A 16,982-nucleotide genomic window follows, 5' to 3' on the forward strand; every position below is an offset into this window, starting at 1 on the left:
GGAGGGTAGGTGCGCATGTCGGGTACGCGCTCGTGAACGATCACCATGACGAAGGAGGTGAAGCCGAAGACGAGCGTGACGTAGACGGAGCTGAGCGCCGTTTTCCAGTACTCCGGGTCCAGACGCCGGTTCTGCTGCTTCTGCTTCCCGTTACTGTAGGAGAACTGTTCACCTCCGAGAACATCGCTCACGCTGTCCCGGTCCCGCACCGAGTCCCCGTTACACAGCCACTCCACCCCTGAACACACGGCGCAAGCGTTACCATGGTAACGGCATCATACGTCCCGCCTATATGTTCCACTCGAGTACGAAGCGCTTCTTATATCACATCGAACGTATTTGATCAAAGTATGAAACGGAAAGCTAATAATTTGATTGGCTGGGCTTCTATGCTAAGCTCCGCCCCCTGCTGCAGGTGTGTGTTATTACCTGCGCCCCCCTGTGGTGAGTGTGTGTCGTGAGCGAAGCCGAGCTCCTCCAGCACGTCGGCGTTTTGTTTCTGCAGCTTGCGCACACACAGCATGAGCCTCTTGATGTCTCCGAGCACTTTGAGCTCGAGCGGCGGCGAGCGCAGGTCAAACTCGGTCAGCGTCAGGAGGCTGGTGCCGTCCAGCCGGTGTTTATTACACAGCAGCTCCACGTAGTCGCTGAAACCCTCATCACGCAGCCAGCGGCCCACCTGCTTCACCGTCCAGGAGCGCACGTTCCCCGCCATCGCGCTGCGCTGCGCTCACACACACACTGCAATGTAAACACACACACGCTGTATCGTAAACACACACACACTGCATCGTAAACACACACACACACTGCATCCTAAACACACACTCACTGCATCGTAAACACACACTCACTGCATCGTAAACACACACACTGCATCGTAAACACACACACTGTATCGTAAACACACACACTGCATCGTAAACACACACACTGTATCGTAAACACACACACTGCATCGTAAAACACACTCACTGCATCGTAAACACACACACACTGCATCCTAAACACACACTCACTGCATCGTAAAACACACACACTGTATCGTAAACACACACACTGCAATGTAAACACACACACTGCAATGTAAACACACACACGCTGTATCGTAAACACACACACACTGTATCGTAAACACACACACTGCATCGTAAAACACACTCACTGCATCGTAAACACACACACACTGCATCCTAAACACACACACACTGCATCGTAAAACACACACACTGTATCGTAAACACACACACTGCAATGTAAACACACACACTGCAATGTAAACACACACACGCTGTATCGTAAACACACACACACTGCATCGTAAACACACACACACTGCATCGTAAACACACACACACTGTAACGTAAACACACACACACTGCAATGTAAACACACACACACTGCATCGTAAACACACACACTGCATCGTAAACACACACACTGCATCGTAAACACACACACTGCAATGTAAACACACACACGCTGCATCGTAAACACACACACGCTGCATCGTAAACACACACACGCTGCATCGTAAACACACACACTGCAACATAAACACACACACACTGCAACATAAACACACACACGCTGCATCGTAAACACACACACGCTGCATCGTAAACACACACACGCTGCAACATAAACACACACGCTGCATCATAAACACACACACGCTGCATCGTAAACACACACACACGCTGCATCGTAAACACACACACGCTGCAACATAAACACACACACGCTGCATCATAAACACACACACGCAGCCACGTAAACACACACACACTGCAATGTAAATACACACACGCTGCATCGTAAACACACACACGCTGCAACATAAACACACACGCTGCATCATAAACACACACACGCTGCATCGTAAACACACACACACGCTGCATCGTAAACACACACACGCTGCAACATAAACACACACACGCTGCATCATAAACACACACACGCAGCCACGTAAACACACACACACTGCAATGTAAATACACACACACTGCATCGTAAACACACACACACTGCATCATAAACACACACACGCAGCAACGTAAACACACACACGCTGCATCGTAAACACACACACGCTGCATCGTAAACACACACACGCAGCATCGTAAACACACACACGCTGCAACGTAAACACACACACGCAGCATCGTAAACACACACACGCTGCAACGTAAACACACACACGCTGCATCGTAAACACACACACGCTGCATCGTAAACACACACACTGCATCGTAAACACACACACACTGCAACGTAAACACACACACGCAGCATCGTAAACACACACACACTGCATCGTAAACACACACACACTGCAACGTAAACACACACACGCAGCATCGTAAACACACACACACTGCATCGTAAACACACACACGCAGCATCGTAAACACACACACGCTGCAACGTAAACACACACACACTGCATCGTAAACACACACACGCAGCAACGTAAACACACACACACTGCATCGTAAACACACACACTGCATCGTAAACACACACACTGCATCGTAAACACACACACTGCAACATAAACACACACACGCTGCATCGTAAACACACACACGCTGCATCGTAAACACACACACTGCATCGTAAACACACACACTGCAACATAAACACACACTCACTGCATCGTAAACACACACTCACTGCATCGTAAACACACACACACTGCATCGTAAACACACACACTACATCGTAAACACACACACTGCAACGTAAACACACACACTGCATCGTAAACACACACACTGCATCGTAAACACACACACTGCAACATAAACACACACACACTGCAACATAAACACACACACGCTGCATCGTAAACACACACACGCTGCATCGTAAACACACACACTGCATCGTAAACACACACACTGCAACATAAACACACACACGCTGCATCGTAAACACACACGCTGCAACATAAACACACACACGCTGCATCATAAACACACACACTGCAACATAAACACACACACGCTGCATCATAAACACACACGCTGAAACAAACACACACACACTGCATCGTAAACACACACACACAAACACACAGACACTGCATCGTAAACACACACACACACACACTGCATCGTAAACACACACACACACACACTGCATCGCAAACACACACACACACACAGCATCATAAACACACACACGCTGCATCGTAAACACACACACACTGCATCGTAAACACAAATATATATTAATATACTAATTACATTAATATCAATCTTAATCATTTTATTTAAATTATCAATTTATTATTAATAATTATATTTAATTTTACTGTCACTGACTTAACTTTCTATTATTAATATTAATATTAATTATTATTAAGATTAATTATATATTTATTCATTAATTATACATAATAATAATATTAATAATTATTAATACTTTAAAGAAGTCACAATAAAAATCAGCTGGTTAATATTATTTATAATTTCCCTGTTACATATTTCACATAAATTAATAAAATTATAAATTTCTCCTTCTATACAGGAAGTGTATTAGCTGCTAAACTAGCTAACAGATTTAGGACAAATATCACAGGAAGCTGAAACATTAGTAAATAAATAAACCACCGGAAGCTAATCTAAACCTAAATCTGATTAATTTTAACTCATGACACTTAATTAGTTCTCTTATATAATATAAAGTTTAGAAATAAAGCTAACCTGGATAGCTAACACCAGCCACTACAGCTTAGCCAAGCGTTAGCATTAGCATTAGCTTTATCCTTAGCCTATGTTAGCTAGTTAGTGTAGTTAGCTAAAACAACCAGGTTAGTTAAAGTCAGTGTTTAGAAGACAAGACTAGCTGATGATAGAGAGAAATGTCCAGTTGAAGGAAAGTGAAGTGTCGTAATTCTGCGTTTTAACTGACAAATAAAACGAATTAAAAGCTTAATCCATCAGAAAATCACAGCTAACAGGCTAATGCTAGCTCACAGCAGGAGAGAGAGAGAGAGAGAGAGAGAAGAGAGAGAGAGAGAGAGAGAGAGAAGAGGAGTGTAACTCACCGCGGGTCTGATCAGATCAGATCAGAGTTTAAAAATAAAGGTTTAGAGGAGTGATAGAAATCATTGCACCTGAACACACACACACTGTAATACAGGGATACACACCCATTCTCACTGCTTCCTCTGTGTGTGTGTGTGTGTGTGTGTGTGTGTGTTCACCTGAGTCTACAGGTTGCCAGATTACACTAACACTCTCCCAGTGGTTGCCAGATTGAATCCCTCCATCACTAAGAATTAAACTCTCCAGAATATGGGATTGACTCCGGGGTGAAGGCGAGCCGGAGCGATCCAGAACGTTTCCACACCCTCAGGGTATCGATCCGGGTTTGTACTCGCGTCAGGATCACGGCGTCCCGGGACACGAGAACCAACCACCTTTCATCTTTCACAGGCGTCGTCTGAGTCTGAGTCTGAAATAGGAGTCGTCTGAGTCTAAGTCTGAAACAGCCGTCGTCTGAGTCTGAGTCTGAAACAGGCGTCGTCCAAGTCTGAGTCTGAAACAGGCGTCGTCTGAGTCCGAGTCTGAGTCTAAGTCTGAAACAGGCGTCGTCTGAGTCTAAGTCTGAAACAGGCGTCGTCTGAGTCTGAGTCTAAGTCTGAGTCTGAGTCTGGAACAGCCGTCGTCTAAGTCTGAGTCTGAAACAGCCGTCGTCTGAGTCTGAGTCTGAAACAGGCGTCGTCCAAGTCTGAGTCTGAAACAGGCGTCGTCCAAGTCTGAGTCTGAGTCTGAAACAGGCGTCGTCCAAGTCTGAAACAGGCGTTGTCTGAGTCTGAGTCTGAGTCTGAAACAGGCAACGTCCGAGTCTGAGTCTGACGTGACGTATGCACTCGCCAACTGTTTACACCAAAGATGTTCACCATCTGTATGAATTCATTCCGAGTGCAGGTGACTACAATAGTTAGTTCTGATCCACTAATCTGATTGGACGAGTGGCGTTCTAAGAGTGCATATATTCATTATAACCGCTCTGGAACGTTTCACTGGGTGTGTCCGAAATCGCTCACTCGTTCACTCGTTCACTCGTTCATTAGTTCACTATATAGCGAGTGATATTTGAGCTTTGGTTTCGGTTAAACTTCTTTTCCTGAGGAGAAGATCATTTGATGTGTACATTCACGAATTTAAAAGCTACAGTGTAAACTATTAAGTAGCTGAAAATAATTTCTGTGCCAATCAATCAATCGGTATCATTTCACTTCAAAATATCTTGATGTATTTTAGATGTATTTTAATTAATAAAAACTACACTTACATTTGTAAAAGTTGCCGTCTCCGGTGTTGCCGTCCGCCATATTTAATTTTCTTTTGCGCTCTATCGCTGTCTCGGATCGAAATATGGGAAATAGTGCGCTGGTGAGCGTACGTCGGATGTCCACTCGAAATTGGAGTGCATTGTGGGTATAAATGTAGGGAATGAAATTGTTCACTCAGAATTCGGACATCACTACAAAATGGCCGACACCCGAGAGATATATAAGAGACGCTCTCACTCCACTCGTCTGTGTTCACTATGTAAAATTCCACTGTTAGCGATAGCTCGTTACACTGAAACCGTTACTACAGTACAGGTAGTGACATCATCAGCGCATGTGGCAAACGATACCATTTTCACGTCTGACTTAAAATATAAAACATCATCAGATGAAGATGTAAAGGAAGAAGGGACGCCAATTTCACCGAACGCACCTTTAACAGGAACGTACAAATCAGTGTGAGCTAGCTAGCTAGCTGGCCGACGCGCTATGAAGTGAGCGTAGCTTCTTCGGGAACTATTCCCACTAGCGGAGCAAAAATAAACAGAACATTTGACCATATTGTGTCTGAAATGTCACTTCTTCGACATTCATTTCTTGTTTATAGGACTGTTGTATAAAAATCGTGAGGTTATACTGAATATCGGCACGTCTGTGATCAGCTACGACACTCAGCCTGCGTCCGGGTCACAGCCGTGCCGATGTTCAGTAAAACTACACTCTCGCTCGTGCAATATTGCATAATTCTATAGCAAGGCTGTAAACCTTCTCTGTTTATATGCACGTTATCGCTTATAATCCAATTAGTCACATTTATTTATAAAGTACGTTTAAGAACAACAACTATTGACAAAGCAAATAAAAAAAACAATACATGTAAGAATACTATATTTAAACAGATTCAAAAGCTGAAACAATGAGGTGTGGTTTGAGACATGATTTAAAAACCTCAGGAGTTGGTGAAGACTTAACGTGAAGTGGCAACTTATTCCAGATTCGAGGTCCTGAAAATTTAATCATGATCTAGAGTTATCTGTAAGCTGTGTGATGACCGTGATGGTCGAGAGCATTGTTGTCAGGAAATGAGGTCAGGAATATAGACCATGTACGACCTTGTAAAGGATCAGTATCACTTTCAGCTGGATCCTGAGACAGGAAGCCCGTCTCACTTACACTTCCTGGTTCCAGTCAAAAGCCTAGTAGCAGCATTCTGGACCAGCTGAAGGTGTGAGACAGAAGATTGCGTAACTCTCATATAAAGTACATTACAATAGTCAAGACTCAGTGAAGTAAAAGCTAGTTTTAAAAGTTAAAAATGATTTTAATTTGGCAATCATTCTAAGTTGATTAAAAAAACTGCCTTTGATGACAGAATTGATTCAACTGTCAAATTTCAAGTTTCTGTTTTAATGTCCCAAGTTACTCTTTACCATAATCACAGAGTCAGACTTAAGATCCAACTAAGATCCAATCCAAAGTTATGTACATGTGAGGAGTGAAGTTTTGTGCCAACAACATGGAGCACTTGAGTCTGATTAATAGATTCAAATCTGTAACATGAACCGTGTTTCTGTACTAGACCACTGTACAGGAGCGCATCATGACCCAAACACACACACACACATACACACACACACACAGATTCCGATAGTGAAAGTAATCAGACACAAAGGTATACCTGCCTATTTAACCAGTTATGGAAAAGATTACACCCCTCGTTTAATCAGATACATGTAAATTTCATTAGGATTGTCTAATCAATCGGTTTACTCTATTCTGATTGAGGTGTATACGTGAAGGTGTTTTATTCTGATTGAGCTTTCAGTCTGCGTATAAACAACGCTCGAAATCACTTCAAATTCAACTCCTCCTCTAACCAATCTGGTAATGATATGTGTGATACTCTTACCTCATCATAAGTCCTCATCATGTCCAAATTTGTGTAAATATAACTAATTTGTAGGCTTGGTAATTAGTTAGCTAGTCCAGAGTCTAATCTGTGAACACAAATTTTCTATTAGATGTGCAAAAACCGCTAGCTAACTGAATTAACTGGCGTGGCCTCTGTGTAAGTCACAGTGAAGGAGGCGTGGCCTCTGTGTAAGTCACAGTGAAGGAGGCGTGGCCTCTGTGTAAGTCACAGTGAAGGAGGCGTGGCCTCTGTGTAAGTCACAGTGAAGGAGGCATGGCCTCTGTGTAAGTCACAGTGAAGGAGGCGTGGCCTTTGTGTAAGTTATAGTGAAGGAGGCGTGGCCTCTGTGTAAGTTATAGTGAAGGAGGTGTGGCCTCTGTGTAAGTTACAGTAAAAGAGGCGTGGCCTCTTTGTCGCGGTCTCGGTCCTAATGAAGGAGGTGTGGCCTCTGTGTGAGTCACAGTGAAAGAGGCGTGGCCTCTGTGTAAGTTATAGTGAAGGAGGTGTGGCCTCTGTGTGAGTCACAGTGAAAGAGGGATGGCCTCTTTGTGTCAGTCCTAATGAAGGAGGCGTGGCCTCTGTGTAAGTTATAGTGAAGGAGGCGTGGCCTATGTGTAAGTTATAGTGAAGGAGGCGTGGCCTATGTGTAAGTTATAGTGAAGGAGGCGTGGCCTCTTTGTCTCAGTCCTAATGAGGGAGGTGTGGCCTCTTTGTCTCAGTCCTAATGAAGGAGGTGTGGCCTCTGTGTAAGTTATAGTGAAGGAGGCGTGGCCTCTGTGTAAGTTACAGTAAAAGAGGCATGGCCTCTTTGTCTCTGTCCTAATGAAGGAGGCGTGGCCTATGTGTAAGTTATAGTGAAGGAGGTGTGGCCTCTGTGTAAGTTATAGTGAAGGAGGTGTGGCCTCTTTGTCTCAGTCCTAATGAAGGAGGCGTGGCCTCTGTGTAAGTTATAGTGAAGGAGGTGTGGCCTCTGTGTAAGTTATAGTGAAGGAGGTGTGGCCTCTTTGTCTCTGTCCTAATGAAGGAGGCGTGGCCTCTGTGTAAGTTATAGTGAAGGAGGTGTGGCCTCTGTGTAAGTTATAGTGAAGGAGGTGTGGCCTCTTTGTCTCTGTCCTAATGAAGGAGGCGTGGCCTCTGTGTAAGTTATAGTGAAGGAGGTGTGGCCTCTGTGTAAGTTATAGTGAAGGAGGTGTGGCCTCTTTGTCTCTGTCCTAATGAAGGAGGCGTGGCCTCTGTGTAAGTTATAGTGAAGGAGGTGTGGCCTCTGTGTAAGTTATAGTGAAGGAGGTGTGGCCTCTTTGTCTCTGTCCTAATGAAGGAGGCGTGGCCTCTGTGTAAGTTATAGTGAAGGAGGTGTGGCCTCTGTGTAAGTTATAGTGAAGGAGGCGTGGCCTATGTGTAAGTTACAGTGAAGGAGGCGTGGCCTATGTGTAAGTTACAGTGAAGGAGGCGTGGCCTCTGTGTAAGTTATAGTGAAGGAGGCGTGGCCTATGTGTAAGTTACAGTGAAGGAGGCGTGGCCTATGTGTAAGTTATAGTGAAGGAGGCATGGCCTATGTGTAAGTTATAGTGAAGGAGGCGTGGCCTCTGTCTCACTCCTAATGAAGGAGGCGTGGCCTCTGTGTCTATGATGAACGACAGTCCTGTGGGGGATTAAAAACCAAATCTGGCAACACCGTGTGTTTTTATCTGATACAAATGTGGGTTTATAATCACCAAGTCAACGCCAACGTATTATATTTTAGCGGTTTAATTTTAGAACCGAGGTCTGCACCTGCTACTCTCACTGCACACACACATCAACCTGCGTGTGTGTGTGTGTGTGTGTGTGTGTGTGATGGACACACAGTGTGAAACCCCCTCAGTGAAGGAGCTGGAAAGGATTCTGTATGGAGGGAAACGGAGCGGAAATCATGTGGACGAGGTTTGGCCCAACCTGTTCCTGGGAGACATGTGAGTTCAGAGTGTATTAAAGGGGAAAATATTTAAAGCAGCACTACTGCCAAAAATAAACTTTTCACACTTTAAAAGTCGACATTTTTCTAAAGCGCTTTGCTAAATTACAAGCTGTGATGCAGGGAGAGCATTTATCAGTATGAGCAGAACCCAAGTTCAGTTAGCAATCGATGCTAAGTCTAATTACGGTGTGATGTTGACGTTCCTGACAGTTCTGTATCATTTCCACTGTCACTGTCCACATCTACCTACAAACGAGTTAGCTAGCTTAAGCTTGGCGTCCATGTTGCTGAGAAACCCTCGGCTAATTACTAGCGCACTCAGACTTTTGGTCCTGTCTGTAGGTCGATAGCTAACGATCGCTTCAGCCTGTGGAAGCTCGGGATCTCACACGTGCTGAACGCCGCTCACGGGAAAGCGCACTGCCAAGGCAGCCACGAGTTTTACGGCTCGTCTGTGGAGTACTACGGCGTTCCTGCAGACGATTCGCCGTCCTTTAATCTCTCTCTTTACTTCCAGCCGTGTGCGGACTACATCCATCAGGTGCTGAATTCTCCTGGAGGTAAAGTTACACCACCATCCCAGACCCACAGAACCACCTTCAGTTCACCTTCATAAACATTTTCACACAACAATAGCCATGTTACTGCTTTAGCAGCGTTTAGGCAACAGTTTCAGAGAATGTTCCTAAAATTTATCAGGAGTTACTCAAATAATGGCGCTTAGATCATCAGTCTCCAGCATCTGCAGAAAGATTTGCAGAAGGAAGGAATACAGTAATAAAAAGATCCCTTGTTACCGAAGTTCTGTGTTCCCAGAGCTCCAGACGACGTCACTGAAATATTCCCAGTGCCTGATTTTTTCAGGTTCTTTGTTCCCGAGGTCCAATGTTCCCAGAGTCTTATGTTTTCAGATGTTATGTCCTCCGGGTTCTATATTTCCAGGCCCAATGTTTCTAGGACTATATATTTTCAGGGTTCTATATTCCCAGGTGTGTGTGTTTCCAGGGTTCTACTTTTCTACAGTCCAATCTTATTGAAGTAATATGTTTTCAGGGCCCCATGTCTGCAGGTTCTGTGTTCCTAAGGTCCAGCATTCCCATGGTTCTATGTTTTCAGGATCCTACATTCCCAGGATCATATGTTCCCATGGTTCTGTATTTCCAGAGCCCCATTTTTCAAAGCCTATATGTTCTCAGGGCTCTGTGTTCCCAGGTAGATATTTTTCCAGAATCCTATTTTCCCAAAGTCTTACAAGTCTTCTAGGATTATACCTTCCCAAGTTCCTGTGTTTTAGGGACCCATATTCCCAGGGAGACACACTGTATGGCCAAAAGTATGTGCACCCCTGACCATCGCACCCATATGTGCTTGTTGAACATCTCATTCCAGATTTATTCCCCCTGTGTTTGCTGTTATAATGAGCTCCACTCTTCTGGGAAGCTTTCCACTAGATGTTGGAGCGTGGCTGTGGGGATTTGTGTTCATTCAGCTACAAGAGCATTAGTGAGGTCAGGCGCTGATGTTGGGATGTCGAGGAGGTCTGGGGTTCAGTCGGTGCTCCAGTTCATCCCAAAGGTGTTCAGTGGGGTTGAGGTCAGGGCTCTGTGCAGGACACTCGAGTTCTTCCACTCCAACCTTCACACACCATGTCTTCATGGAGCTCGCTTTGTGCACAGGGGCATTGTCATGCTGGAACAGGGTTTGAGTCTCTTAGTTCCAGTGAAGGGAAACTGTAACTCTACAGCACACAAAGACGTTCTTTAAAATTGTGGGCTTCCAAGGTTTGGGGAAGAGCCACATACGGGTGTGATGGTCAGGTGTCCACATAGTTTTGGCTGTACATTCCTGGGCAAAAAAAAAAAATGGGTGAAGCCTAAAATGGCAAAATATTAAACTTTTAATGGTCTTAACAACAACTCATTGGTCAGTAAATGAGCAGGAATGAAACAGATGCACTCCTGAGAGCTCCTGTGCCTCCATTTGCTGGTTTCCTTTTGCTGCAGTGAACTGTTCGTTTGGGGAAAAGCTAGAAACAGGGAAATTCACTTCTATAGTCTTCTTGTACGCGAAGGTAAAATCATCATAATGATTAAAATGTTTGATGTAGTTTGGTTTTCTGCCGCACCTGATGCAGCTCATCCAGAGCCACGAGGCTTAAACATTTACAGAAATCAGAGGGAAAAGCTCTCGCATACTAAACTCCTTTATCTATCTGTTTAAGTCTTGCTCATTTTCTGACCAATGGTTTGTTATGAAGACCAATAAAATTTAATATTTTGCCCTTTTGGTCTTGGCCCTTTTTTTGCCCAGGAGTGTATAGTTTATATTTCCAGAGCCCCATTTTCCAGGACTGTACATTCTCAAGTTCAAATTTTTCCAGGTTCTGATGTTCCCACCGTCTTATGTTTCAGGGCCCCATATTCCCAGGGCTCTATGTTCCCGGCGCTCTTATAGGAAAATATTCAACTTCACTTCATCTACAGTACTGTGCAAAAGTCTTGGCACCCTGTGTTTTTTTTTTTAGTACAATCTTTGTTATAGATGTTTATTTTCTGACTTCTACATTATTGATTCAGTACAAAAACATTTTAGATTCCAAACATTAGTTTTCCAGCACAAAATGAAATGTTCCAGAAAAATGTTTGTATGTCAGTAAAGAAAGCAGCAGATTCCATAAGAGACACTTTTCAGATAAAAACATAATGAAGGCTGCTGGGTTTCGCTGCAGAAATAAGAAGCGAGTCGACAGTCAAAGTCTCCAGAAGAACTGTGGCTGCTTCTGCAAGATGCTCAGTAACACTTCCAGCTCATTTCCTTATAAAACTGCACACACTGCACCTCAGATACTGCTTTATTTATTTAAAGTGAAGGATCGTCACATTAAATACTGACTTTGTTTCATTTATTACTGTTTACTGCTCTTTATAGGATTTTTTTAATGTAGAAACATTTAGTTTCATTATTTTTGAAGGCGTCTTTACTCTACAGCATTTCTTTACATGTGACTAAGACTTTTGCACAGAACTGTATATTGACATGTTTTATTTTATTTATTTATACTAATTGCAGTTTAATACTGTTATGATGTCTTTGTGTGTGTGTGTGTGTGTGTGTGTGTGTGTGTGAAGCACGTTTGCTGGTGCACTGTGCAGTAGGTGTGAGTCGCTCTGCTTCATTGGTTCTCGCCTACCTGATGATCCACCACCAGCTCCCCCTGCTGGAGGCCGTCAACACGGTGAAACAGCGCAGATGGATTTTCCCAAACCGCGGATTTCTCCGGCAGCTTCGAGCACTCGATATCCGACTGCACCGCACACGGAGTCAAACAACGATATGAAGAGGAGTTTACGCTTCTTTGCGGTTTCTCAGTAAAAAAAAAAAAACTGACAAGTTGCATTTTTTAGTCTTATTAACTTCAAGAGAGAGAATAAAGAGAAGCTGGTGAGGGAAGGAGTGTTTATAGCTGCTATAACGTAAGTGAGAACAGGAACTAACCTGTTTCACTGACGTTCCACAGCATTAAATGTAACTGTAAATGGATAAAAAGTATGATGTGTTATTCTTTAAAAAAATTGCAATCCTGTGTGTGTGTGTGTGTGTGTGTGTATGTGCGGAGTAAAGGTTTGGGTATATAGTTCTACAGCCTCTGTGTGTGTGTGTGTGTGTGTGTGTGTGTGTGTGTGTGGAGTAAAGGTTTGGGTATATAGTTCTACAGCCTCTGTGTGTGTGTGTGTGTGTGTGTGTGTGTGGAGTAAAGGTTTGGGTATATAGTTCTACAGCCTCTGTGTGTGTGTGTGTGTGTGTGTGTGTGTGTGTGTGTGTGTGGAGTAAAGGTTTGGGTATATAGTTCTACAGCCTCTGTGTGTGTGTGTGTGTGTGTGTGTGTGTGTGTGTGTGCGTTTGTATGTGTAATGCAATACTGAAGCCCTAAATGTGGACACAGTGATCTCCACCTGCTCTTTCTAATCACTGGCACAACACACACACACACACACCTCAGCAGCCAAGTGTTTCAGGACCACACACACACACACACACACACACACATACACACACATACACACACACAAAATGGCAGCTGGAAGAAACAAGAGGAAGGAGTATTTGTCAGTAAAGGACCTGGAGAAAGTTTTGGACTCCTGCACTCTGGATCTGCACCAAATAGATGAAGTCTGGCCAAATCTGTACATCAGTAATGTGTATGTACACTATACACACACACACACATACACACACACACACACACACACACACTGTACACACACCATACACACAGAACTTTCACTTCCAACATAAACAGCAAACTTTAATATTCCCCAGTTCATTCTTTATTAATAATCGTTATAATGCTCATTATAATATAATTATAATATATTAATAATTATTATAATGTTCAATGGCTTATTTAACAATTTATTTGGTTTTCCATTTTATATTTTGTTTTATTTTCAGTTGTTTTTAACTTTAACTCTTTTGTTCCTTTTGTAATTTACTTCTGTAATTCATCTTAAATGTGATGCAGTAACTATTTTATTTATTAATTTATTTAAATTATTACTTTTTACTCTTTTTTTTAGCTTTTTAGTTAATAACGAATATTTGCTTTGTTGTTAAACATCAACAGAAGTTTAGTCATTGTTAACACTAATATAAAGAAGAAAAAACATTAATTTGGAGTTTATAATGTTAAACTTTTTTGCTGCTTTATATGTTTTATTACGATTATTATTATTATTATTATTATTATTATTATTGAAAGTTGACTTGAAGGTCATTTAGTCTTGAAGGTATTTGATGGAAATGAATTTTAAATAAAGTTGTTAGGTTGTAGAAGTGTGACTCAGAGCTGGGTGTCACTCGGTTGGCAGGAGAATCGCTCAGAACAGGACGACGCTGCAGCGGCTCGGCATCACACACATCCTGAACGCCGCACACTCCAAACGCGGCAGCATCGGGGACCAAAACTTCTACGGCACGAGCTTTGTTTACTGCGGGATCCCAGCGGAAGACTCGTCTCATTTCGACCTGGACGTTTACTTCAGACCTGCTGCAGATTTCATACACAAAGGCCTGAAAACTGCGGATGGTGAGATTTATTACAGGAGGAGGGGCGGAGCTTTCAGGATGACGGCGTCTCCAGTTTACATATTCATAACCACTACTAGATTAGACAGGATCTAATTAGACATTCTAATACACACTGATTGTTCTGATCTTTATTATAAGCGCTTGTTGTAGGGGGCGTGGCCACGCTTTATTATCAGTAGGTCACATGACCATAACATGTCTGTAGGAACTCACTAAACCCCCCGGAAGTGTCACTTCTCTGACCTTGTCTGTATTTTATTGTTCTCCTTTTTTTAAACTTCTGGTTTCAGATGAAAGAAAAGAGAAAAAGAGAAGCGAGCGCTTCCTGGAGCGTCTTTATACCGAAGAAAAACCTCTTTAAACCTCTTTTCCCCCAGGATTTAACACAATCTTTACCCACATGTCCATTCAGACGGGATTTATATTAGCTGGAGTTATTCCTACTGCTCAGTTTATAGAAGGGAAAATACACCGTAATCGTTCAGACTCATACACACACAGTCTGTAAAAAAAAAAAAGATGATGAACTAAAATCTAAGAGATTCTCTGGGAATAATTACATTACACACCTCTACATGAGAAACTAATCTTGTCTGAATAGGGCTCTATATTTACAGAGTATAGGATCTTTAGAATATTACATCAACCAGTCCTGTATTTTACAGATGAAAGAAAAAAGACTGATCTGTTTTTATTTCCATTTGTAGGGAAGGTGCTGGTGCATTGCATTATGGGTATGAGCCGGTCGTCCTCATTAGTGCTGGCGTACCTGATGCTGTATCACCACATGTCTCTGCGCTCAGCCATCCAGCGCCTCGTCCAGAAACGAGCCATCTACCCCAACAGGAACTTCCTGGCTCTGCTGCTCGACCTCGACCTGCAGCTGAAGAGGAAACGCAAAACCTGCATCCTGCTGTAAACAAACAAACAAACAAACAACACACTTGAGCTGGTCTACATGGTAACAAGACACCAAGGAACGAGGAACCAGAGTATGTGATTATTGCGGAGCAGTCACATGGGAAAGCTGGGCCAATCAAATAAAAGCATCAGATAACTAAGACTGTGTTCCAGTACTGTTTTTAACGCGCCTTTGTCCACTTTCTTAACTTCAAGTTTGTTAAACAGCCACTTGAAAGCCGGCTCAAGTCCGAAGGCATTGCCGTGTACTGCCATTTCTGCATGCTAGCTACTTATCGAACGAGCTAGCAACATGGAGATCTCGAAGGACATGGGTGCAGAATGTGCTCCTGTTAAAGAATCGGCCACACACTTCCAGTTTTTAAGGAGAAGTGGACGAGGGCGCGTTGAAAACAGTGTTAAAGGGCGAAGACGAACTGACAGAGTAGGTGATAGCACTATCTAAATAATTAACGTGAAGACATCCCATAATTTACACCAAACAAAGTGCAAGAGTGGAACAGGAAACATAAGAACAGGAAACATTGACCATATAAGGAAAGGGTGAGGAACATGGGACACATGGCACACAGAGTATGATGGGTAAACTGGGACACAATCAGGATGGACAAAACTCTGATACTGACTCGAATAAGAACAGGAAACCGTGACCATATAAGGAAAGAGGTGGCGAAAGACAAAGGGGGAAAAACAGGACAGATAAATAACAACCATAAGCGGGAACAGGGACAGAATCAGGGCAGATATAACACTTATGATGAGAAGAAAACAGGAAATGACCATATAAGGAAAGAGCAGAGGTGCAGAGAATGTGATGTGGCAACAATCAGGGAGGATGTGTTTGTATTTTATCAGTGTACGATAAACATAAATACTGCTATAGTTGATCACATCACAGTATAGCGCGCACACACACACACACACACACACACACACACACTAATATCAACACCTCTTTGATTCATTAATTTATTACTGAACGTAACGTTACTCAGAGGACCAATGAGTTAAAGGTCATTTTTAGTTCACTAACAGAAGGTGTGTAAGTTAGATAAAAATGTCCTTTTTGTTTTGGAAACTAATAAATAATATATAATATATAATAATAATAAATAATAAAGGGTAAAATTAAATTCTGTTTCCTTTCTCTTTACTGAATTAAAGAAAAAGTTCTCTCAGAAATGTATCGTATACTGTTGGCTGTATAAGAGTATCTCTGGGATTTTAGTCCGAATCTGTCATGTTAATATTTTTTACAGACTGTGTGTGTGTACGAGGCTGGAAAAATTATTTTCCCTTCTATAAACTGAGCAGTAGGAATAACTCCAGGTAATATAAATCCCGTCTGAATGGACATGTGGGTAAAGATTGTGTTAAATCCTGGGGGAAAAGAGGTTTAAAGAGGTTTTTCTTCGGTATAAAGACGCTCCAGGAAGCGCTCGCTTCTCTTTTTCTCTTTTCTTACATCTCCGAAACCAGAAGTTTAAAAAAAGGAGAACAATAAAATATAGACAAGGTCAGAGAAGCGACGCTTCCGAGGGTTTAGTGAAGTTACTGAGTTCCTACAGACATGTTATGGTCATTACTAACGTTACTGAACACACACATGTCCGAAAAATCTGATCCTGTCTAATCTAATAGCGGTTATGAATATGTAAATTGGAGACGCCTGAAAGCTCCGCCCCTCCTCCTGTAATAAATCCTGATCTGATCTTTAAATCTTTGAAACATGTCTCTGATCTTTAAATCTGCGGTTAATACACAACACCTGTAGTCAAAACACTGCTGGCTG

At 42.7% G+C, this 16,982-nt stretch overlaps 3 protein-coding genes across 4 annotated transcripts in view; 2 read left to right on the forward strand and 1 right to left on the reverse strand.

The window, feature by feature from the left end:
- The window catches only part of LOC113524868 (sphingomyelin synthase-related protein 1), an 11,538-nt gene extending 7,322 nt beyond the window's left edge, over positions 1–4,216 (reverse strand). Inside the window, exons 1-3 of one of the 2 annotated variants that reach the window (XM_053238409.1) lie at positions 4,059–4,216; positions 430–741; positions 1–238 (exon numbers count right to left, since the gene is read on the reverse strand). The exon at positions 1–238 is cut by the window's left edge and continues 24 nt beyond it. In XM_053238409.1, coding sequence (XP_053094384.1) covers positions 1–238; positions 430–715 — 524 coding nt within the window. In that variant the 5' untranslated portion in view covers positions 716–741; positions 4,059–4,216. Of the gene's footprint in view, positions 239–429; positions 742–3,714; positions 3,982–4,058 lie in introns of those variants that run through there. The other variant, XM_053238410.1, reaches the window with a different exon arrangement.
- A 2,199-nt stretch (positions 4,217–6,415) lies between these two features.
- On the forward strand, positions 6,416–12,572 carry LOC117598570 (dual specificity protein phosphatase 13). The gene is made up of 4 exons (XM_034309367.2): positions 6,416–6,511; positions 8,983–9,176; positions 9,524–9,741; positions 12,310–12,572. The coding sequence occupies exons 1-4, from the start codon at positions 6,416–6,418 to the stop codon at positions 12,516–12,518; spliced, it is 717 nt and encodes a 238-aa protein (XP_034165258.2). The 3' UTR covers positions 12,519–12,572.
- A 522-nt stretch (positions 12,573–13,094) lies between these two features.
- On the forward strand, positions 13,095–16,883 carry LOC113524867 (dual specificity protein phosphatase 13). Its single transcript, XM_034309370.2, has 3 exons — positions 13,095–13,380; positions 14,050–14,267; positions 14,977–16,883. The coding sequence occupies exons 1-3, from the start codon at positions 13,253–13,255 to the stop codon at positions 15,186–15,188; spliced, it is 558 nt and encodes a 185-aa protein (XP_034165261.1). The 5' UTR covers positions 13,095–13,252; the 3' UTR covers positions 15,189–16,883.
- Positions 16,884–16,982: the final 99 nt, after the last annotated feature.

This window comes from Pangasianodon hypophthalmus, chromosome 12, assembly GCF_027358585.1.
Source record: "Pangasianodon hypophthalmus isolate fPanHyp1 chromosome 12, fPanHyp1.pri, whole genome shotgun sequence".
Classification (NCBI taxonomy): Eukaryota; Metazoa; Chordata; class Actinopteri; order Siluriformes; family Pangasiidae; genus Pangasianodon; species Pangasianodon hypophthalmus.

What these genes read in the sequence shown, in the direction of transcription:
- LOC117598570 (XM_034309367.2), top strand. Translation starts at nt 6,416, where the DNA reads ATGTACGACCTTGTAAAGGATCAGTATCACTTTCAGCTGGATCCTGAG. An exon ending in TGGTTCCAGTCAAAAGCCTA is followed by an intron (nt 6,512 to 8,982) that starts GTAGCAGCATTC and finishes GTTTAATTTTAG; the next exon opens with AACCGAGGTCTGCACCTGCT. An exon ending in GGTGCTGAATTCTCCTGGAG is followed by an intron (nt 9,742 to 12,309) that starts GTAAAGTTACAC and finishes GTGTGTGTGAAG; the next exon opens with CACGTTTGCTGGTGCACTGT.
- LOC113524867 (XM_034309370.2), top strand. Translation starts at nt 13,253, where the DNA reads ATGGCAGCTGGAAGAAACAAGAGGAAGGAGTATTTGTCAGTAAAGGAC. An exon ending in AATCTGTACATCAGTAATGT is followed by an intron (nt 13,381 to 14,049) that starts GTATGTACACTA and finishes CTCGGTTGGCAG; the next exon opens with GAGAATCGCTCAGAACAGGA. An exon ending in AGGCCTGAAAACTGCGGATG is followed by an intron (nt 14,268 to 14,976) that starts GTGAGATTTATT and finishes TTCCATTTGTAG; the next exon opens with GGAAGGTGCTGGTGCATTGC.